Source organism: Plectropomus leopardus, chromosome 6, assembly GCF_008729295.1.
Source record: "Plectropomus leopardus isolate mb chromosome 6, YSFRI_Pleo_2.0, whole genome shotgun sequence".
NCBI classification, from domain to species: domain Eukaryota; kingdom Metazoa; phylum Chordata; class Actinopteri; order Perciformes; family Serranidae; genus Plectropomus; species Plectropomus leopardus.
The window spans coordinates 30,011,010-30,035,068 of NC_056468.1; the positions used below are offsets into that span (position 1 = coordinate 30,011,010).

General features: G+C 40.1%; 1 protein-coding gene across 1 annotated transcript in view; it reads left to right on the forward strand.

Moving 5' to 3' along the window:
- The window catches only part of col27a1b (collagen, type XXVII, alpha 1b), a 109,884-nt gene that overhangs the window by 22,687 nt on the left and 63,138 nt on the right, over positions 1–24,059 (forward strand). Inside the window, exons 5-9 of the mRNA XM_042487941.1 lie at positions 3,965–4,018; positions 9,707–9,760; positions 9,866–9,919; positions 20,229–20,273; positions 23,162–23,215. Coding sequence (XP_042343875.1) covers positions 3,965–4,018; positions 9,707–9,760; positions 9,866–9,919; positions 20,229–20,273; positions 23,162–23,215 — 261 coding nt within the window. The remainder of the gene's footprint in view (positions 1–3,964; positions 4,019–9,706; positions 9,761–9,865; positions 9,920–20,228; positions 20,274–23,161; positions 23,216–24,059) is intronic.

The following is a 24,059-nucleotide window of genomic DNA, read 5'->3' on the forward strand; positions in this document are numbered from 1 at the left end:
ATAAAGCTGGGGTGACACAGCAACATTAGAGCTTTACCTCTTTGACAGTAACGTGTCATGTCCGACTGAGCAGACAGTCTCACTGCCGCTACCACAGCGCACCATCTCTTACACGTGACAGCGTCCACGTTCCTCGACGCAGCCATAAGCCCGGCAGAGCGCCGGAGTTCACCGGGGTCTGAAGGAAAGGCTTGAGAGCGGATCAAAGAGGGCTTTGTGCAGAGAAACCGACCTGCCAGTGTGCAGTCAGTGTGTGACGCTGGGTTTCTGTCAAAGTGAAAACATTTACATAATTGCTTAAAGAATGGTTGACACTATTATGACAAGAAATAAGGAGTCTACAGAGACTCGAGCAATGGAAGCTCTGTTTCTGCCAGTGTGTGATTGGTGCAGAAAACTGAACTGATTTATGTATCTTGTAAAATTTTGATCCTTCTGAAATGAATTACATGTGTAGGCACAAATGAGCAGTCTCTGAGAGACTTGATAAAGTTCTCCTCTGTCATTACTGGTCACAATGACAGTTTCCACTTTTCTTGTACTTAAACCAATAAGGAGCATATTTAGAGAGTTAAATTGGCAGGAGGTTCCCAGAAGATGCCAGCAGTCAGTTTGTTCATCATCATTGAGCTTTAGGGCGGCTGTAGCTCAGTCCATAGGGACTTGGCTTGGGAACCGGAAAATCGCCAGTTTGAGTCATTATCTGGATCAAGGACTGATAGCTGGAGAGGTTGGCATTCCTGAGGTGTCCTTGAGTAAGGCTTGAAAACCCAACTGCTCCGCCTGTCCATGGGCAGTTTCCTCTCCCTTTAATGCATGTGTATAGGGATTTTTGTGCATGTGTGTGTATTTTTGACCTGCTGATAAACAGGCATCTTTACTCCTGCCTGCTTGTCCAACACTGTGAGAGTGCGGTGTGTATCTACTGTATATAATCCACTGACTATAGATGAGTACCTCATACAAGCCCACTTCAAAAGATCCAAACTGCCCCTTTAATCCCCTGTAACACACCAGTCATTTAACCAATACCCAGGTGATGAAAATATTTACATTTGCTGCTCCTGGTATACGGTATGGTATGTCAGCCTGTTCAAGTCATCGCTGGTGCAAGGGAGATGATGCATTTTATACTTCCAGCTGCAGCAACAGTCGTTTGTTTTAAATAAGTGCATAAAATAAAAGAGAACCAGCTTCAGAAACATAACTGAGTCATCAACAGAAAACCCAAGGGAACGGCAGATGCACATTGCACTAAAATGTTGAGTCAATTAACTGATCTAACGGGGGGATTACAGATATGATTTAAAAAAACAAAAAAAACCCAAAAAAACAATGACAACATTTTTTTCAGTACTTTCTTGAGTTAATTTCCTTCTTTCTCCCTCTTTCTGTCTTTCTTTCTTGCTTTCTGTCTTTTTTTTAACAAAAATTAATGGCAGATTAAAGAATACACAGACCGCAGTCACGCTACAGGCTACACAAGAGTTTCTGATCTTAGAGAAGCAATTAGCACTTAGTTAGCACCAAGGATCTTGCCAAAGTAAGAGTTAAGATCCTGTAATATACATTATATCGAATAATCATAAGGCTGGAGCTGAAATGTTTCCTTCCATGCAGTCCAAGGAAGGTGTCAGTGGTCTGTTCAGGGTTAATAGCCTATAAAAACAGTAGCACTCCACGTGTCACTCCTGTAAATGTCATTGGCCCACATCGTAAACCTGGTCACAGCTCTGGCATACAGGTGCCCTTCATCTGCAGGCCTCAGGTGTGACTGTGTGAGTATGTGCTGATCTGGGTTACCATCAGGGCTCATGCACTGTAAAAAGTTGATCTTAAAATAATTTTGGAATCTGATTGCCTTGAAAAAGGAAAGTAAATACAACCATTTTTAATTTATGTTTTCTTTATATCATGTTGTTAAGTTTACTTAAAACTTTGTTGTATTTACTTAATTTTGAGAAGCTGTTGCAACTTAAAAATGGCAAGTGGAATTAGCTTGTGTTAGCAACGTCAGTTAACTAAGTTAGTCTGACTGAACTTGATCATGATGAAGAGGATTTTGCCAATGATGAAGTTAAGAGATCTGCCAATTCTGTTTTGATAACACGTTTAAGAATATACAAATATGACTGATTAGTTTGCAACCAGCGAAATACAGATATAGCACAGTAAACATGGCGTGCTGAATTGCGAAAACTTAGAAAGATTGATTTAACTCAACTTTTCATATTTAAGTTGCATAAACTTAACAAAATTAAGTAAATGTGACAAATTTTAGGTAAACTTAAAAGTTAGATACAATATAAATATAAATTAAGACTTATAGTTATATGTTCTTGATTTACATGAAGTACATCAACTTTTCAGATTTTACAGTGTTTTGATTGATTTAATTAAACTTTTCATTTTTAAGTTGCAACAACTTCACAAATTAAGTAAATATGACTAAATGTTAACTTAACAATTAGATGCAAAGTAAACTTAAATTCAGACTAATTGTTATATTTACTTTGGTTTTAGGCAGTTGGTTTCCTAGTTTTTTTAAAAGTAATTCAACTGTTCTGTGTTTTTTTGCTGTTCGTGTCTAAATGTTTTCTTGTCAGGATTTTTTTTTTTTCTCGGTAATTAAGCAAAGAGGATCTTCATTCCTCTTCTCACCCACACGGAGATAGATGGACAAAGTGACTCACTCTCCCTATTATGCTTGTCTCCGTCGGGATAACACTCGCCCACCTTGTCGTCAGCGCCGTGCCTCCTCACCTTATGTACTGCGAGAATGCTATTTGTAATATTCTGTCCCGACCTCCCTTTTTCTCTACGTCTCCTCCCTTTGCTTCCTATCTGGAGATAATGACTTCCATACGTTTTAATATCGAGCGAGTGAAAAGGGGAATGCTCCGAATAGAGGAGGAGGAGGAAATCTGTAGATGAGCTTCTGTTAAGTGTCTCCATATGTCCGGCAGCGAGCGCCTGCGAGGGGAGAGGTCTGGCCAGTTTGAGGGGAGGGGAGCTGCGCAGGCTGTTCGACTCCTCTCCACAGTCTGATAATTTGGCGCAGATAAATAACAGAGACGGACTGGATCACCCGACCGTACACTTACACCTCTTGGCCTCCTCCGTCTGTTTGACCCTTCACTTTCACCTCCAGCTTTGGGGAAAAGGTCTCTCTTCACAACCCATGGAAAGTCTGAACCACTCAGAGACTGGGCTGAAGATACAGTAGCTTCCTGTTCGGGCCATCTGAGCATGTTTCAGTGCTTTCAGTTTTGCTGGGGAAGATTTTCCATGCTCAGCGTTTCAACTCAAAAGTGCAGTTAAACTGAGGGCTCCTCACTTGGATGCCTCAGGAAGTTGTGGCTTTATTTTTCCAAACAATCCCTCTTTGCAGCTCGCTTGAATTTATAGTCCCTTCAACCAGAAAAAAATAGCCTTTGTCTCCTTATTCTTTGCTCCCGTACGTCCACGCACCTGGCCCGACTTACAGGAGTCCATTTTGATAAAATGTTTGGCACTGATAGCTCTATGAATTACATCTAAGCACCTTATATATCACAGATACCTACAGTTTGTGGCACAAAGCCATTGGGGAATATGGTGTGATGGATGAGTGGCCTTCACTTTGTGGGACCCCAGAAACCAGTGGAAAAGTGTGGGGATGAGGAAAATCACATCCATATGTCATAACTTGGACGGGCAGGCAGACAGACAGGCAGGCAGGGAGACACAGTATGTCTCACAGGGCACCTATACACAAACACAGAGGGACCTCAGGGCACAGCTGACCTGTCCCATAACACAAACAGGCAGTGGAAAGGGAACAATATGTGCATACATGTGTGAAAACCTCACATATAGCACTAACTCACCCCTCACTCTTTGCTGCTGAAATGGGGGCATGTTCAATGACCCCAGTCATCACCTTCACTCAGTGTCTTTCTCAATCACGTGTCTCTGTTTTTAGGGTCCTCCTGGCCCACATGGAAACCCTGGTCGTCCTGGACCTCCCGGAGTGAAGGTATGACATCGACAATGTCAAATGCTAATTCTCTGTATTTAGAAAAAGAAGAAAAGGCTCATCTTGTGAATAGGAATGAGAGGATCCAGGCCAACAATTCATGTATTCACACCCCAGTACCAAAATTAAAGCCTGCTATCACTTCAAAATTGATTGACAGGTGTTTTGCTACATGATTGACACTAGACAGCAACAATACTTATACATACAATACATTTTTTTGTCAGAAAACCCCATTAAACACACCTAATGAAAAACAACTTAAACACTGACTCTACAGTTTATTTCAAGGGGATTATGCTCATGTTCAGGTTTGTAATTTAATCTATATTTAAAAGAGACACAGCATATTAATGAATGTCCGTATAAAATACAAATGTAAATATGCTGGGGTAAGCAGGACTGCTGATTTACATAGTGTCTTGGCAGGTAACAGACAATAGAAACATCAAGAAAGAAAGATAAAAGGAAAAACAATCGAATAATAACAGTTAAAAAAATAAAACTACAACTATTCATAAGATGGAAAAAAACACAGTAACAGTGGCAATGTAAACTATGGCATAATGTGCATATAATAATAAAAATTTATAAAAAAACAATTCATACAGAGGACAAAAATGTAGAAACAGTAGTAATGCAAACTGTATGGCACAAAGTGCATACAAAAAAATAATAAAAGATAAAAATAAATTAAAAATTTGACAGTTCATACAGAGGACAAAAGTGCAATAACAGTAGCAATGTAAACTGTATGGCATAAAGTGCACAGTGCAAAGTGTCTTATCCATGTGCAAGGTGCAAAATTCAACACATGTTGGCTGCGTGTATCATGGATCACTGGATAAAAGGACAAGGAGCTATATTACAGATACAGTGTGTAAGAAGAATACAGATGAACTGATCATCTCCAGCCACCTGGAGTGGATCTAGTCATCTGAGACTTAGCCAAAACAGCAGGTGATTCATGTACGCCTAACACATGCATAAACAATACATATTTACATGCTCTAATGGTCAAAAAACACTGTTTCCTCATACTGTATGTGCTTGAACACCAGCATTCACCCTCAAGGAAGTGCTTTTAAGTTAATTTTCATAGTGGCCAATAGCGGAATTACAACCTCTGAGTCCGTCCATGATGCCATGGGCCCCAAAAAGCCTTTTCACTATGAAAGAGATGTCTGTAAGTCTGTTGATACATTTTTTTGAGTGTCACAACCCCTACAAAATGGCTTGTATCACAATCAGGTTTTAATCTGTTTGGTCTGATTAACATTTAGAAAGTCTAGAGGGGCCACAAGATTGCAATTCATTTTATCCCCATTCAAGTTAAAGTGCTAAACCAGAAGTAGCCGGCCGGTCTGTAGTGCAACTGATCTATGGACCCCATGATGCAGAAGCAGTGCCAGTACGCGTCAGTTGAATATTTTGGGTTCAAAAGTGAGCAACTTTCTTTGGAATGAATGGAGTCCTGTCTCCAAAGCTGTATTTATGTCTCATCATACATCCATTGTTGCAGGTGGGAAATGAATGTTACTGAAAATAAAGGTGTGATCTAAAATTGGGGAGAAATTAACAACATTAACAACCAAGATTATATGTTACCCTGATGTTAGCATTTAGCTACATGCAGCATTCACGCAATGTAAAAACGTACAGAAGCGTGCCTGAAGCAGATGATCATATATAGAAATTGTTCATGACCTGATGTCAGCTCGAAGCCAAAGTAGAAATAACCATTGGAAGCAGAGTATTAAGAACAGTCTGAAGCCTGAGCTTTTTGCTCACTGGGTTTACTTCAACATGCCTTTACCTCATTATTTGAAACTTGAACCACGTTTAATATGAACCTCCAATATTGTAACATTAAATGATGCACATGATAGAAAATAAGAAAAAGTACAAGAGATCCCTTTTAAGCCAAACCCGCATGCACCATCCTGGTGCTGCAAATACTAACACACTAAATGTGCATTAATCCGTTTGAAAATAGTCCCCATAAAATACACAGTTTACAAAACTGATGTGTCCAGCTTTTTTGCAATATCATGTTTGTGACCTGTTTTTTACGCCTCATGTCTTCAGTAGGAACTAATGGGCTTGATGCTGAAAGTCTCAGACAGAGGAGGAAAGTCTGAAAGTATTGACAGATGGACTAACACACTGTTTGTTTTGGTCTTTTCATGGGATTTGTTGACTAAGAAAAATACAGAATAACAGGAGCCTTTTCTGATGCTGTTAGTTGTTTGTTTACATCAAGGACACAGCAGCGAAAAGGTCTGTATTTTCAGTTATGTCGAACTGACAAAAAAATGATCTCTAGTGTTAGATTAACCACTAAAAAACATATATTAACTGCATATTTCTGTCATTTTTATGTTCAGAAAATTGACAGTGGGCCTTCAAGTTACTTACTACCCAATAACCTACCGTCTGCCTTAGCAACACATTGTTGGATCCTTAAAGGCGGTCTAGGATTAGATGGGACAACCTCTTGGGGATGCATGAGATAATAATGTCAATGAGACACAATAAGAACGTTTCATGGTGCATACAGCCTTAATACTCTTTTATGGTCCATTTACTGATGTAACAAGGAGATTTACACAACAAATTAAATTTGAAGAGCAAGTACTTCTTGCGGTTTTTCGTGGTCATCCAGCGTTTGTTTGTGATTTCACTCAGTTTGCATGTCTGAGGTCAGATCGTCTTGGCTTCACAGTGCAACTTTTCCAGCCTCTTAAAAAGCCATTTGTTTCCCCTCAGGAGAGAACAGCAGTTATAAGTCTTCCTGACTCACTAATTTGCAAGTACTCGACATCAGTCTGTGTTTGCAGCTGATGTAAATTGGCAACAGAGAGAGTTAGCTCTATAGTATGTCAGTCTGATATCACAAAGGAGTCTGTGAACGTTATGCTGGAATAAAACAGAAAATTGCTCATATTTCAAGTCTGCACCCGATCCATTCATGCATTGAATTTCAGCATTTTCCGCACTGACTTTAAACATTAAAAACAACATAATTGATACCATGCTTTGGCCTACTTAACCAGGGAAAAATCATAACTCCTATATCGTACATATGTGTTACTGGAGCCTAACCAAACCTGGCCCAGCTCACTTTGACCCATTTGCACACAAACCTGAGAAAACGGCTCCTTTTAGAATAATTAACAAGCCGAAAGAAAACACGGTGTTTTAGCTTAATTTTGTTTGAAATATTTCACTTTATCTGGATGTAATGATGTAAATTAAGACGAGAGGACGATAATCAAGCACTGCTTCAAGTACTCAACCAGCAGACTAAAAAATGAGATGAATGAAGGCATAAAATACTTGTTTAATCAGTGGAAGGTACAAGTGCTTATTAGAGACTTCATCTTTCAAAAGAAATTGCCTAATTTAGCTTCTTTCCGAGTTTAAACTCATCAGTTGATGTAGTAGAGGTGAAAACCTTTGGACAGTGAAAGACACAGTGTTCAGGGTACGTATGTAGCTCTTGGCTGGAGTTGCACTCCTGGCTCTCTTAAGAAGCCAGTCTGGAGAAAATTCCCACAAAGACTTTTCCATGCCAAGTTGTAGCTGTCACGAACATGTAGGTTCAAATGGGCCGATATACTCTGGATGGGAAATGTTGTTGTACTTTTCACCAGAAAACCAGTAAAATAAAACACTCCTTTGAAACAGTGCATGTCTTTCCGCTGTGATTAAACTTTTGCCTTTTGCACCAAGATAAAGAAATAGCCCCAATTCGCCTTGAAAAACCTTAGGATTGCACCACAGTGAGTCACAACACAGGACTTCTTCAAAAATGTTGCAGCATTTGCAATCAGCCGATAACAGCTGTTCTTTGATGACAGTCCAACCAACTCAGTGCTACAACATTTTATCCTCTATATACTTGTTTCTTTATATGATAAACTCGAGCACAGGAAGTCATCTATTTCTCCTCGGACTTCTAACATTATAATTGCGTAGATATCTGGGCTGCACTTTCACCAGTGCAATTCATGCTGACCCAGAAAGCACTGACAGGATTCCCACTGCCCGAAAAGGGAGAAGAATGTACAGGATCACTCCCCATCACTTCTCACTGGCTTGGTGTAAACCGAGTCACCGGAGGGCATAAATGGACTGCACATTTGTATAAATACAACCGCTACACTCACCAATAAGTAGAATGAACTCATTACTCTTTGATAGTGTAAATGCAAACAGCGAACTCCTCTGCGCCTTGTGAGGTGGAATGCTGTGGCAATGCAGGAAATATGCAGTGAACGCTGGTGCAGAGTAGGATACATCTTGTACCCGCTGAGAGAAAAGTGTCTCTGGTTTCATCTTATCTGTTTACATTCATGTGTTAAAACCAAAACCCATCTTGGCCCTCACTTTCACAATATTTTCCAGATGTTGATCCCCAAGGTAAAACAGAAATAGGCACAAATGCTTTTAAATATACAGCCCCTTCTTTTGAGAAATTGACAAAAGGACACGAAATTGTACTAGTTGGAATTTAAAATGATATTTTTGCAATTTTTGACGAGCTTTGCATCAAAACAATGTGGGGAGTATGAGTAGAACTTCAGTAAAATTTCCTCCACCTAACCAGTGTTCAAATAACCCTCCTTCCCCAATGGCAAAACTCCGTCAGATCACATATTTTACATCATCTGGCACAGTTTAGGTGGCTTTTGGCTGGTGCTTGAACTGCAGGCTGTACTTCTGCATTTTTGTATTGCCCACCAACCATGCTGCCACTGCGTACACAAAGAATATAGCGCTCGATCAAAAGACAGACCCACCCTTTTCTCTTTCAAACTAATCAAAAATCAGATCAAACGGTAAATGTAGGCAGTGCTGATTGCATATAAATCAAGAGTATGTCACTGCACTGCCTATTTCTTGCCTCAAATGTTTTCAGAAACTTTTTTTAGTGCCATATTTAGCTGTAATAGCGAGAGTTTGTAAACCGGAAGTGGGCGCCGTACTGCTTCCTGCACAGTAAAAACAGAGGCTGAAAAAATGGAGATCAAATGGTAAAACTAAGCAGCACTGATCAAATATAAACAAAGACTCTGTTACTAAGTTTCATATTTCTCACATAAAATGGGTTTTAGCTTGCTGTTTAACTGTAACAAAAGATGGTTTGTTACTCGCCAGCTGCCATTGTATCGCAGACCATTTATCATCTGTCATTGCATCATCTACCTGCAGGAGCGTTTACTGGTCTGGTACAGGGCGACAAATTCTGGTGGTTTTAGGTTTTCTACTTATTGAGCAAAAGTGAATGCCACAGTCCTTTTTCCCTGTTTTTTTTCTGGTCATGCAGCACCAATTTCAAAAGTATTTGCTTCTTTCAACAATAGATGGCCTGGTTTTATGTGAGGACCCTCTTTATATTGGTGAAGTACTTCTTTTTGTCAATTTTAAGGATAAAATAGCACTGTAGGTCAATGTGATTGCTTCTCTATTTTTCCTCAATCATTTAGGAACATTTTTATGTATTTCTATATTGCATTTTAATTGGTTTATTTGCATTTGTGGTGAGTAACAGTTGTACTTGTCTGCTTGTGTTTGTGGTTGTAACAATGTTTATGCTGCTCCACAGGCCAGGATGCTCTTGAAAAAGAGATTTTATACATTAAAAAGTATAAGCAAGAAAATGTTCTGTTTTTATGTTCTTAGGGACAAAAAGGAGATTATGGACTGTCACCTGGTCAAGCCCCGAAAGGACCTAAAGTATGCATATTTTCTTCTCTCTTTTCATAGAACTACTCAGTTATTTGCCAACAGTCATGCAAATTATGTTGGTGTAATAAATGTGACCTAATTTTGTCCTTTTAGGGCGAGCCTGGCGTCATGGGCCCCCCTGGACTGCATGGACAACATGGACGAAAGGTAGAAAATCTGATTTGTCTCACAAATTCAATCTGTGTTTGTGTAAATCCACTAGGAGGTAACTGATATCCGTCAGATATCACTAGCGCTCTGTCCCTTAAATGTGAGAGTTCATTCTGTACATGTGTTTCTGCTCTTTTTCTCCAAATATCTTCCAACATAAATCAGGCTCTCTGAATGAATGAGCGACGCACTGAGTGGAGCTCTGTATATCGAGGATCGCTAAATCAAACCCTTTCAACCCTGACACACCCTGAACTGCCTTTGAGGGGGAAATCTGTGAAATTGCAGTGTTTAGATATGCGAGCCAAACATTCATGTTTGAGCTCTTGTTTGGAAAGCGGCCTAACATAATGCAGGCGTCAAGGAGCACACCTGTGTTCTGGCTCCCCTGTGGGTCCAAATACAAAAGGTTTGGATATCTGGGCTGTTACATCATCGCTATCACAGGCCTCCAAAATCACAACGGCAATTGAGGAGAGCTTACTCAGTGTAACTTAAGTTTTACAGGCTTCTTCCAAACTCGTGTTATGTCATTCGCTCTCTGGAGAACCGTTCTTCTCAAAAGTAGGACAAGTTATGATTGTGGTTTAGTTCTGTGATCTGGATTGTTGGTCGACATTATTTGACTTCTCAACATGAGCTGGGTTATCCTGACAGAGAGTGATGGTTAGCAGCAGAGTGTTTTCTCCATGGCCTTTTGCATTTTATCCTTGGCCTTTTCCCAAGGCCTGTTATCCCCCCGCAGTAATTACACATCTAAAGTGGGCCAGAGCCTGTTGGGTTTCCTACTATGCAGAATGTGCAAATAATATAGTACTCTGTCACTGGCTGACTTTGTTTTTCCATAGTCTTTGTGTTATGACAGTATTCTTGCATAAGAGATTTTTTCCACATATGAATATTTTGCATGTTGGTGTCTGCAATGTTTTTTCCCCAATATTTTATTAGAGGGAACATTAGGTGTATGGAAACCTAAAACTACAACTCTAATGGAAATGACTGTTCCTCTGTATTATTATTATTTTTTTCCGCCAGCCCCCTTCTACCCAATCCTCACCCACTGCTGATGCAAAAAGCCTAATAAAAAACATTAGTATTTGCAATGTTTTTTATTTGATATATTACTGACATTACTTATTGACAATATTACATTTGAATCAGGCTCAAATGTTTCCTTAAATAGGAAGACACTGGTTTTGCACTTGTTAGGGACTATTTTCGGCTGCAGATAAATACACGTTTAATGCTATCATGACTATTTACAGCAGCAGGATGGTTGTGGGACTGAGTCAAAATAAACTATAGTGCCCATGTTCACTCTAATTAAAAAAACCCAAAACATGCTGCATAGTGTAATATTGTGGCTCCTAACTCCATGATACCTTGTGTGAACTACAACCAAATGTTCAGCTATTCCTTTCACTGCAAGAGCTGTCTTCTCTTAGAGCTTTTTGTCAAAATAAGTGATGTTGTAACAAGGCTTGTCACACCTTTAACAGAGTAACGTGGTCCTACCTCAGCCTTTGACTTAACTGACTCAACAATTAGCCACTTTGTTGCATGCAGGTTTCATATTAGTCATAATTCCAAAAAAAAAAAAGAAAAATTAAGATGTAGATTTGTGACATACCAGTTTCCTTTGTTGTATTTGGCACTCAACTTTTAGTGGTCATCTTCACAAATTTTGAAACCACTCCAGGCCTTTGACGTTTTCAGTGTCTTGTTAGCCTATCTGACAGAGATGCCTAATATTGGATTTTTATTTTTAATAAATAACAACTCATTTGGCTGATAATCGATGCCAATATTGATATTTCCTCTTCTTTCCCCACCAAATTTAGTGATCATCAAGTCTCTTCTGTAGTGGAATTAACATCATATTATGCATACTCTTATCATGATGGCCCACCAGCAGATGGAGACATGAAATACTACACTTTTCCATATATGTAATATTTATTCATTGTGCAGGATAAGGGAAATACTTCAACTCAGGGTTGATGTTGTACATATTCACCATGTCAGTAAAAAACTATCTGCAGGAATAAGCATGTTCGCTGATATTTCACTTTAAATCCAATATCTGCCGATACAGATAACATACCGATATTATCCTACATCCCTAGTATCTGCAAGACTGTCAGATTTGGACAAGTCGTCCCTGCTGTAGTGCCGGTCTGGAGGTGGCTAATGTCAGATGAGAACAAGCTGAAGCCACAAAACTATCACTAAGTTTAAGTGTCCTGGTGTGAGAATAACAAAACATAATTTAAGCTGATGCATAATAAATAATGTTGGATAACAGTTTTTTAATTTATGGGTTATTTGGGATTTTGGGGGTGATTCTCTCTCTCACGCACACACACGCACACACACACACACACACACACACATATGGAACATTTAATGATGATTTTGATTAGTGGGCAGCTTTATGGAAGCTTTAAAGCTTTGAAGCATTCGGGTCAGCCCTAAATGGAAGAAACATGTATCACAGCATGTTTGTAGTTTCACTCCTATAATGAACAACAAAAGTCTAGCACAATGTTAACTGTCTATAGCGATGTCTGATTCCAATAAACAGCAGGCCTCACAATGTCTTACACATCAACTCTGCCATCTTTGCTAACAATTACCCCCCAAAACTGGAGAAGGCGGTGATGTGTGCAGTTAATTTCCATGCCAAAAATTCACAAATTCAGCATTACCCCAGTTTCATCTTGTTAGCAGGAGGGATAAACCTCGGAAACAGCACTTAGGCCATTGTGGGACACAGAAACTCTCCACTAAAACCCAAATGTTTGAAATTCATTAAAGCTTATCAGCTTTGCGAGCAGGGGGACCCACCCTACTTACTTATTGGCAGGGAAATCTCCAAGATTTAGATTAGGAATTGAATTAATGTGGTGTTCAAATAAATTTGAATATCATTTTCAGGTTACAGGCTGTTTTCATTTTTAGATAGAATGAGAAGGAAGACGCTTTGCAAAGGGAATCACCTGACAGTCTGAGAGTGCAGCAACATCTGTTTAGAAAAACAAAAGCTTGTGGAAAACAAAAAAAATCCTCAGACAGGGCTTTTTTTTTTTTTAAATTGCACTCGGCAGTTTATCATCACACTATTCATTTTTGCAGCCTACTGTCAGAATTATATTCAGGAGAAGATAAAAACAAAAGCTGCATCGGTTCAGAAAAGGGTCAAAGGAAAGTCAGGTTTCGAATGCTAATTAGAAAACGGCTGTTGCACGATAAGAGAAAGCCTTTGTAAGCAACTTTCTCTCTTACTTAGACACATACACACACTCCTGCCCTCATTTGGGATACAATAGTATGAGTGTAATAATGCCTTGGCCGGAGCTCCAATGATCTGTTATGCAATTGGACAGCACTGACTGTTAAAAAACATCTGGTGCACTCAAGGATCCTCCATTCAGTGTAGTAACGGGGAGGACTCCAGCCCAAAGAAAAGGAAGACCTCTTCTCGCCTTGTGAGTCATGGAACGTGGAGTCATGGGAAAAAGCAGATATTCTTCCTGCTTGATTTATGGTGATTGAGGATCTTTGCTGGGCGTGGACCGGGATCCTGGCTGAGGTTAAGTGGTTGTAACTGATCCCCCTTTTTCTGCTCTGACGATCAGTTCAGGTCCCTCTGATTAACAGTGAAGACACTCGGATCCCCAAAAGTAACTGCTGACAGCCATACAGAGTATTAAAACACAGTTTGTATCCTGCTAACAAAAGCTAGGCAATCAGCTTGGCTCTTCGAAGAGCCACCAGACACCTCATTGCTTGCAGCTGTTCTTAACTTACTTAGACTTTTTTGATCATACTCCGGCACTAGAAGCCAAAACTCCTTACAACGCACTTTTGTATTCAAATTACGCCGAAATTCCATCATCGGCCACAGATGAAACCCGAGGTTCAACTCTCTTGCGTGCTCTTGTCCCCGCAGCCAGTAAAACCATGACCTGCCGCTGCTTTATGGACACTTTTTTTGCTGAGTTTTGTGCTCAGTGTTTGGCCTGCTGCCAGAGAAAGCCTTTAGCGCTGTGGGAAATGTGTAGAGATGTAATGGGGAGGTTGCCGGGGAGTCAGGCAGCGGTCTGCACTGTAAAGTGACTTGTGTGTGTGTGTGTGTTTAAACCAGTGGAGTATTACCAGCCCTGGACCAGTGTGCATTTTACACAGCCAGCTCCAATCATGGCATACTGGAATAGCGCGCAACTTTTTATTAGCTGTGTGCAGCTCTCAAGATTTTTCCTTCCTGCTCTTAAACTTTGTAAAATATCTGTACCTTTATTTGCTGTGTCTGATTTGTCCAAGAAAGGAGTTAGAGCAGTGATACTCAACTTATGGCCTGCGGGCCAAATTTAGCTCCCCAACTATTTTCTAATTTTCAATAAAAATAAAATGATTCAAACTGGGAATTGTTTTTGTATTAGTATGCATAAGGTGTCAGAGTGCACAAAAAAGCATGTAAATAGAGTTTGTTTATAGAAAAAGTACCAGTGGAGCAGCCCTCATACAGAGGTCTCAGCTAAGCCCCTTATGTCCTAAAGTCCTAAAAATGTCATTAAATCCTACAAGTGTCCTAATATCCTGGAAACTTCCTAAAATCCTAAAATCCTACAAGCGTCCGAAAATCCTAGAAATGTCCCAAATTCTAGAAATGTCCTAAAATCCTAAAAACACTGTGTAATCTTAGAGACATTCTAAAATCCTTGAAACTTCTTAAAATCCTTTAAAATGTCATAAAATCCTAGAAATGTCCTAAAATCCTAGAAATATGTATGAGTCTGCTGTGAATGGCCTCTGACCTTCTGTATTTTTGCAAAAGTGCCCCCCAGGCAAAGCAGGTTAAGTATCCCTGAGTTAGAGGAATACTTTAAATAAAGTTGCAGTGGAAGTAAGAGGAATAACAGGTGGGAATTTGTGTTATAATAAAAATAAAAATATATGGAAAGAACATCATATTTTTTGTCTGCCAAGTAAAGTCTGTTCCTTATTCTGTAAGCGGGGGAGATACAGCTGCTGCTGCTGCTGCACTTTGCCTGTTGGCTGCAGGGTTGATCTGGTGTGAGTTACACTAATTAAAACTGTTTGCTCTTCATACAGAGGGAGAACTAATGGAGAATGCGATCCTCTGCCATCTTTGTGTCACACAATGGATTTACAGAGCCCTGAAAGCTGTCCAATTTTCTTGAGTCCATATATACGCTACACATGCACACACATTTCCTCTCTCTTGCTTTTACTGTACTCAGCTGTATCGGCTTCGCTGGAAGGCTCAGACACATTCTTTTGTCTTTTAGTGGCTGCAGCGCTTTGGCTCCGGCAGACTCATCGACTCCCAAAAATCCTGTCAGATAGTTCCAACTTGAAGCACTCTGCTGTCTGTCAGTAGAAAAATAGACGAATAATCATCAATACGGGGTTTGACTGAACTGAAGAAAAAAGCGTCTGATAGAATTATTGTGGCCGATGGGCCGGCATCTGGCTTCACTCCGCGTCCAAACGCTGCAGGAGATGTGACAGAAATTTTTAATCTTAAATAAAAGTTGCTTTTCAAAGTGGGTTTATTTCTTTCTTTTTCTGTCAGGACGTTTTTGTTTTTTTTACTGGAATCAGGAACAAGCTCTGACCATTTGTTAAAGATTAACTCTTGAGTGTTTTTCATCTCTTTAAATACCACTGTGAATGCTCAAGTTCAGTTTCCTGCTGATTTGAGGATTAGTTCTCACATCCTGACATCAGAGGCCTTAGTCTCAGTTGATTGGTTTGTAGCTGAGGTGAAATGAAATGTTCCAATTTTACGTTATTAATGTTCTTTTCTAAGTTAATATGACCAATATCAGCCTTTTGATAAACATCGGATGTCAGCCTGCCTGCATGATTTTACTCAACAGCTTCAGGCATGTCGGTCTCACTCTGCCTCAGTTTCTCAACCCTGTCTGAGCCACCGGTGGGTTCGTCATGAACTGCAGCCAAATGATTTTCAAACCTCATTTTAAATTCTAATCAAAAGCCCAAAGTTTCCAAAGATAGCAAACATGTCAGGATCCATTACTGCAAAATATGTGTTAAACTCTGGGTCTTCAACAGGTGGTACAGAACCCTGACGGGTTCTTCAGAGTCACTGCAGGGGGGGCGCCAATTCATACTTTGATGATTTTCAAGGTTTATTTTTTTGTCTTTGCAAAAATGAAAATTGACCTGAAAATACACATTAACATAAATATTTTATTTTGCCTTTTGCAACAACAAACCTTTGATAATAGCTGATGGCTGTGCGACTTCCACTAGTAATTTGAAGATGTAAATCACTGACCGAAGCTGAAGAGGGGAGAACTTTGTTTGAACCAGTAAAAAGTTTTTGATCAGTGGGTACAGCGCCAGATAAAGTAGGTCCCTCTGTTGTGTGACTGTGTCAAAGTGTGTTGTCCTTTATTAGGGCCTGAGCACCGAAAAGTGCAGGGACCCTATCGAAACTGAAGAAAATATCATTTTTCATCTCAAATGAATTACCTTTTTGACTTTTAGAGGGCTTTATCATATCCAGAAACTTCGCACACATATCAAGTCTGGTCAAAAATGTGATATTTTGAGTCTCCAGTGCAAATCTCAAAAAATGGCTCAGTAGTACCCTACTTAATATCTGTAGGAAATAGCCCCTGCCACAACTTTCACCTAGATTAATAGAAATTGGCAGGCACATGTATCATTTCAAGATGTACAAAAAAGATTGTTGGACCGATACCCAACAGGAAGTCAGCCATTTCGACTTGAATCTGCATTTTTTGTGTATTTTTGGCCATTTCCAGGGGTCATGCTCTTCCAAGCCCTCCTCCAGTTTTCAACTGATTGACTTCTAATTTTGTGTGTAGTTATCAAAAGCTTAAGTTTTCATCTCACTATGTGACTGGAAAGGTGTCAAACGACCCATGTTTTGACATTTATAATGACAGTCCAGCCCTGAAGACATCTACATGCTACAAATTACTTATAATAACGGCACCACCTACTGGCAAAAGGAAATTACATGTTTTATACTTTGATGTGCTCTTCCTGACAAGTTGACTATATTCAGCTCAAATTTAGTAAAAGCTTGAAGCCCTTGACGATGCCTCACTGTGAAGATCATACATTTTCCATTAACGCTGTTGTCATGGCGAAGCACTATTCACCATGAAACAGGAAGTTGTCATATTTTCTATTTACATTGACCAGTTGGCCCTAAATTTCACGTTTGATCAGGCTGCAGGCCTAAAGACATCAACATCTCAATTCCTGTCATACTCAATGTGACACCTACTATCATCAGGAAGTAAGCCTTGTATCACATTTATCATTTAATTTACATGAAATTTGCATGGTTTGGTCTACAAACGGTACAGAGCAAGATGAATTAGTGTGTTCTTCAGTGCCACCTAGTGGCCAAAGGAAGTGGTACAACATGTGAAATAGCTCCATCCAGGGTCCAGACTCTCTGCGTGCATTATCTGACTTTCAAAGCTTTCATCTGTTCCAAACTATTGTTATCATATCTGCATTTGAATATCCAATAACAATCAACCTCTAGTTTAAAGAGCAGTGGCCCATTTTTAAAGAAATATTTCAACATTTAGTGAAATATTTACTCTCTTGCTGAGTGTTAGATCAATACACTCTAAGGTCTGTACAGTTAATTGGAAGCTAGAGTAAATTAGGTCAGACAGAGGAAATAGGACGACATTGTGCCTAGCCGGGAAATACTCCTACACACGCATATTGGTAAAACTACAATTTGTCATTTTCACTCTTCTGTTGAACTAACCAGTTCCTAAACTAATCAAGCTAAGCCTAGCTAACAATCTCCTGGCTGCAATTTTAAATTTAACTTTTCTCTTAGGATGGACCTAAGAGTGGTATCAACTATCTCATCAAGAAAGCAGATGAAAATATTTTTTACAAATGTATTACTATTCCTATAAAGGAGATTTTGAAAAAAAATGTTGACACGTCAGCAGTTTAAACAACCTCGGAAAGTATGATAACACTAGATATCAGTACAAGAAGAGGCCAATAAAAGTATTGAAATCAGCCCAATCCTGGTATTCTCCTTCCCGATCACTGTCAGCCAGGCCGGCATAACTTCAGTGAAGCAGCCTTTACTGTTGAGCCCTGCTTTTCATCAACACTACCAAATGTCTCACAGGACTCTTGCAGACTGAGACTTTAATCCTCATGTATACAGTGTGGCCGCAGGCTTGAGAGTTCTCGGTATGGAAACTTGATTGTTTACACTGATACAGATTTTTCTTTTTTCTTGTACATCGGCCTCTGGACGTCTCTGGTTTACTTGTTCTGCTACTGACAGGGCAACACAGCTGGTGGCTAATGACTTCACACTTGAGGGGATAGACACAGAGATGACCACACATGACTCTATCAACTCCACTGTAGGTCTTGATTGGGAAAAGATTAATACATTTTGTAAGCAGCTGGCATGCTCATTTGAGACCACAGGCCATGAAGGTGACCATTAATTACCCTGTTGGGTTTCACTTGTTCCTGTCTAATTGGTTTACTGGTTTAATCAATGCAAGATTGTTCAGAATTGTTTTGTCACAGTGCATTGGTGGCAAGGGTCAGACAAACTCATTGCCAAGCAGCTGTGCTGCGACATAAATAAAAACGACACTGGTCCAATGCAGAAAACATAAAGATGTGTTTTATTCAGGGTCAACCAGCCAGGGCTGCTGATAAGTGGTCTATTAGTTTCACAGCTATTAAGTTTGTCTTTGCTGTGGACCCTTTAAAACTAAACCTTCCGGGTCTTTATTAAGCCATTTTATTTTATAAGGAAACAAAGTCAAGTCCTCTCTAAGGCAATTGGAAAATACAACATAATTTCGGCCCCTGCGGAGTCGACCGAGATGCTCTTAAACAGAAGGTGGTAAGTTTCTCACAACAGAAATTACATTCAATTTGACCATTGACTCAACATTTTCTAACCAAGGCCAACATAATCTCCTCCTCCAGAGCGCATCATTTACCACATCCCTGTGCCTATGTGATCAGAATTTAAATAAGATGACATGGTGTTTTCATTTATTGAGCAGGTTCTCACCTGCTATTAACAAGCGTTTTGATGATCCAAACACAAGTGGTCCGCTTAGAAACATCGCCATTCACATGTGTCTATCATGTGTCTCCAGATGTGTTCAGATGCCGTTACTGCCTCACCTCTGCTAGAAGGTCAAAGGGGCCCAGCTCAGTTATTACGTCTGCACTCTTGCTTGCCAGAGTTAGGGGATAGCGCTGTCAACAATATTCAACACATTTTCCACAGGGCAAAATGATGGATGGTTATGCACACTTCATGAAACTTGTTGTTGTTGTTGTAAAATGGACAAGTTAGAGACCATTATGCCCCGACCACACTGAATTTGTGAACAGTGCGTGGCAGCAACATCATCGAACTGCAGCTTGCATGCTTATGGTGTTCACACTGACAGAGTAAAAAAAGCACAAATAAGCACAAATTCTGCTTTCATTTATGAAACCGTGCATGCTGCTGCATTGTCCTGCAAAAGTTTCATGGGAAAATGCCATGTGTCTAAAACTGAAGGGATTTTGTCAACAGAAACATTGTCAGAGGGCTTCTATTTTGAAACAGAAAGAGGAAAAGTTGGATAAAACAGATGTATTTGTATTTCCTCATGCCTGTGACAGCTAAAGACATTGAAACTGTAGTAAAAAGTAGTATAAAGTCAATGTAATTACCAAAAGACCATTTTAGGGTCTATTTTTGCTGAAAACCAGATGTGTCAAGCGAAAACAATCAGCAAGACTTTGCTTTTCCAGATGTGCCACAGTTGAGCAGCAGCCGCACTGCAGCTGCAATGCCGCTGCACTGCAGCCACGCTGCAGCCGCGCTGCTCACACCAGCAGTGTGCCTGCTCTAACCTGTTAACATGGGCGCTGAAACAAAAAAACAACAGGTTCCACAATGCACACACGTTGCTCATGCGGGCAGTGTGGTCTGGTCGTTAGTCGCCAAAACAACTTGCACGTACTTCTTGATGACGTAGTCCTTGTCAGGGATGCATCAGGACACATTAGCGCAAGACTACAAAAGAGATGTGTCCCAGACCACCTCAACAGGTGGTTTAAGTGATCAGATCACTATGTACCATGATGGTTGTTTAAAGTTGTTTTTCATGCGATCCGCTTGTGAGCAGATCACCCAAAACACATGTTAATAACGGGTTCACAGGCTCATTGCTGGATATGCAAAACTAACCTCTTGTTTCTCTTTCAACAGGGACAAAAAGGTCATCCCGGTCCATGTGGTCTCCCCGGTGAACCTGTGAGTACTTTTTTTTTCTTGTAATCATGGCTACCATTTGTTGTCATACGTTTTTTCTGGTATATAACTTACATTCTGTATAATTTCTCTCTCAATATCTTCACAAGTGTACCACTAAGTTGTAATGTTGCTCCCCTAATGCCATTTTTACACTGGATGCGCATGCACCTCGAAATGTGAATTATTACACAGTCCTCTGACGTCTGTGGGCTATTTATACCGGAAGCGCATTTCACCGTACCAATCAGCAAGAGATTTGGCTTCACCGCTCGATTTGAATCACGTGTGGAGCTCTGTTGCTGTTGGCCTTTATGTGTGTCTGCTCATCATTCTTTATTTTGACAAAACTGACAAATATGTGGAAGCATGTGATGCAAATTTTATCAGTTCAAGTGCCTTCTTGCCAGATTTGTTAATGGTTCTTGGTAAAAAAAAAAAAAAAGACCAGAAACTGAAACTGTCACTACAGATAGTGAGCCGGTCGCAGAGTTTGGGGCCGCGGTGCGTCCAGTTTGAACAGCCCAACTGGATAACATGGGTGAAGGAAGGAAGCTGGCAGCATTCTCTGGAAAAATGCTGTGCTTAGCTGTGCTTCCACATCCAATATAACCCAGGCCAAATAGTAATAATCAGTAATAGCAGTGCATGTAATTGTGGTGCCCCCTGTAGGCCAATAGGTATAATGGGAGTGTGCTAGAATGCAATTTATGCAATTCTGAGAATGCATACAGTAATTTCAGAGATGCATTATTCCCCCCTTATTAAAAGTGATCAAAACTGTCTGAGGTGAGAGTGTGAATGTTATCGTGGGGGTTCAAAACAATCATGAGACACTTAAAAGGGATTTTCTGAGCAGCAGGAGTGGCATCTGAAAACACCTAAAATGTGATTTCTCCGGCTCCGCTGCAATCCCTCCTCCCCCTTCTTTTTGTGTTATCATGCTGACCTAATCCACTGCATGCTGTTTGTCTGTCTGCTGGCTGCACTGTGTTAGCTATATGTCAATGTATGTTTACTGTTCAAACCCAAGAGCCAAGAGTCTCCAGAGGCATTTCCCATAAGACTCCAGTGTGTCTTTCCATTTATAGTTACAAAACAGGAGAATATATTAACACAGACACATCGGGACGTTAAAAAAGAGGTGTGGGGCATTGGGGGATTACGGTTAGAGAGAAAAGACATTAGTTGTCGAGAATCTTGGCGGGAAAAGAAAAGGAGAGGTTTTTGGCAGAGGTACAACTGGGCTAAATAGTTTGGACACCCCGAGGTCATTCCTCCTCCTCCCCCTCTCCCTCCTTCCTGAGTCCAGATCCTGTGTACTATCTTTGAGAAGAATGTGCTGTGTCACAACGAAAAGAAAAAAAAGGAAAAAAAACTTTTCCTGTCTCCATCCTTCTCTGGAGACGATGAAATCTTGTCTGTGGAAAATGAAATAGCACATGGTTTAACATGCAGAACAGCCAGTTAAGATTGGCCCTGTAATGCACTCTGAGCTTTATTTTTGTTAGTGAACTCAATTTGTTTTATAATCCAGTGAAGATTACTGGCGACACCTTGTGCCAGAAAAACATTACGTTTTGGTTACTGAAGACACTCTTGATTGACTATTAATTTGATGGAACTTACTTAAAGGGACAAACATGATGCTAATTTGAGTAATTCTCACCAAAATGCATTGTGTTCAACAAATATGTTGAATGTATTTAGCATTGTTTTTGTGTCTGAAATCAATGCAATTTACTATGTAATTCACTATTTTACCTTCTTTAATTTTATAAGACAGTTTAATATTATAGATTATTCGTAGTGCAGGGATACTCAACTTGCTTTGTTTGGGGGCCACATTTTCAAAATGACAGGAGGCCAGGAGTCAGTTGCAGCAACCCCAAACATGTTTCTTGGATTTTAGGACATTTCTCAGGATTTTAAGACACTTCTGGGATTTTAAGATGTTTCTCAGATTTTAGGACATTGCTATGATTTTAATACATTTCAAGGATTTTGGGACATTTCTGGGATTTTAGGACATATCTGGGGGGTGCATGGGGATCCTCTACTGGCAGCTCTATTTTGTTGCTGTTTTACGCTGTTTTGCAACAATGCCTCCATTACTATTACATCATTTACTACTACTACTGTGGTTTCTCTGTGTCTGTCTACAAGATTTCTCATATAATTTTTAATATAACATTAACATTTTGATCTTTCATAGCGCATTAATTATCTGGTTTTTGCCAGAAACGTGAGTGTCGCCAGTGTTTAACGTCTGTGGTTCGCTTTCAGTATGCCATACGAACAGCAGTCTGTAATTTCTTGCATGCCTTCACTAACTAACCCTGTTTTACTCTTCCCATACATGTACGTGGAATTAAACATTCCTCTCGGAGGGATGCATTTGGTTATGTCTCACCACAAGGAAGGAATGACTCATGCATTATACTGTGCATTGATGAGGATAAACACATTAAAGCAAAACTGTGCTGCTCACAGTAGTCTTAACAGCAACGGCATTATAATAGCACTTACTGTCAGATTAATTGAACGGCTCGAGTGGTAATGTCTACAGTGGCGCCGCTTTCCTGAGGCAACACTGACTAAACAAAAGGTCCTTATTGAAAAGCTAAGAGATGTGAATTCCACTATAGGACCAATTGACTTTTGTTTATTACATTATAAAGAAAGAGCTCATTTTCCATTTTTATACCGTCTGTCTGATTATGGCAGTCAGCGAGGCTCCAACCGAAACCATGTGTGCACAAAAGAAGCTTTTTTCCTACATAATACTGCATCTCTCCTTCCATTCTTCAATTATTCCTCCTTTCTTTTCCCCTCTTTTAGTCTCTCGCCTTCCTCCAGTGCTGATTTCTCTTCCATCTCTCTCTCCACAGGGTGAACGGGGAGATGATGGAAGCCCTGGGGCCAAAGGCTATCCTGGCAGGCAGGTGCAGTAAATCTAGTGTTGCGGTGCTGGTTGAGCAGGGCCACACACACACACACACACACACACACACAGACACAAGCACAAAATGAAATGGTGACACAGAAACACACTCACATATAGAGTCAGAAATAATAAATGGAGACTTGGATATTAACTCTGTTGTGAATTCCGCTTTTTGAAAATATTTCGGAGCTTTAATAAATCAAGTTTCAGCTGGTAATTTTTGCTTACCGTCAGAATGATGAATAAAACTAGAAACACCAAATCCTAGTATGTTTTCTGTAGCAAGAAAATAATCTAATTTAAAGATATTGGATGCCGGTGACAAATCTCAGCCATCGGCATCTCAGTGTCAGCCTCAGAGAATCTAATTTGGCAAATCCAAATAAAAAGTTTGCCGTGGCTGAATGAAAGGGAAAAGGGCTCTGAGCTGTTGAGAAGCACCTGTGGTGGAATTTCAGCGACGCGTGCCCCCGGTCTTGCGAGGAAATAAAATGTCAAAAGGTTTCCATAGTCAGCACTGCTCTGAAGAAAGGAAAGGTAATAAAAGTGTGACTAATGCCACAGCTCCCCGGGTACAAATAAACTTCCTGTGTCCTTCCAAACTGCCAGCGTCATTCCTCGCTCCACTTCTAGGAATAGTGTTTAGCTTAAGAAGTCAAAGCTGGGGAGCATTAGAGTTTTTTTCTTTGCATTTAAAATCTGTTTCCTCTTAGCTTTAAAAAAAAATATAAACTCCACAAACAGCTGGATGTCTGCTTGCTCACTTGTCCACTCCTGAGTGTTTATGATAACGTAAAGTTCAGGCACGAGTCTGTGTGCTTTCCTCCGTGCTTTAGCGCACT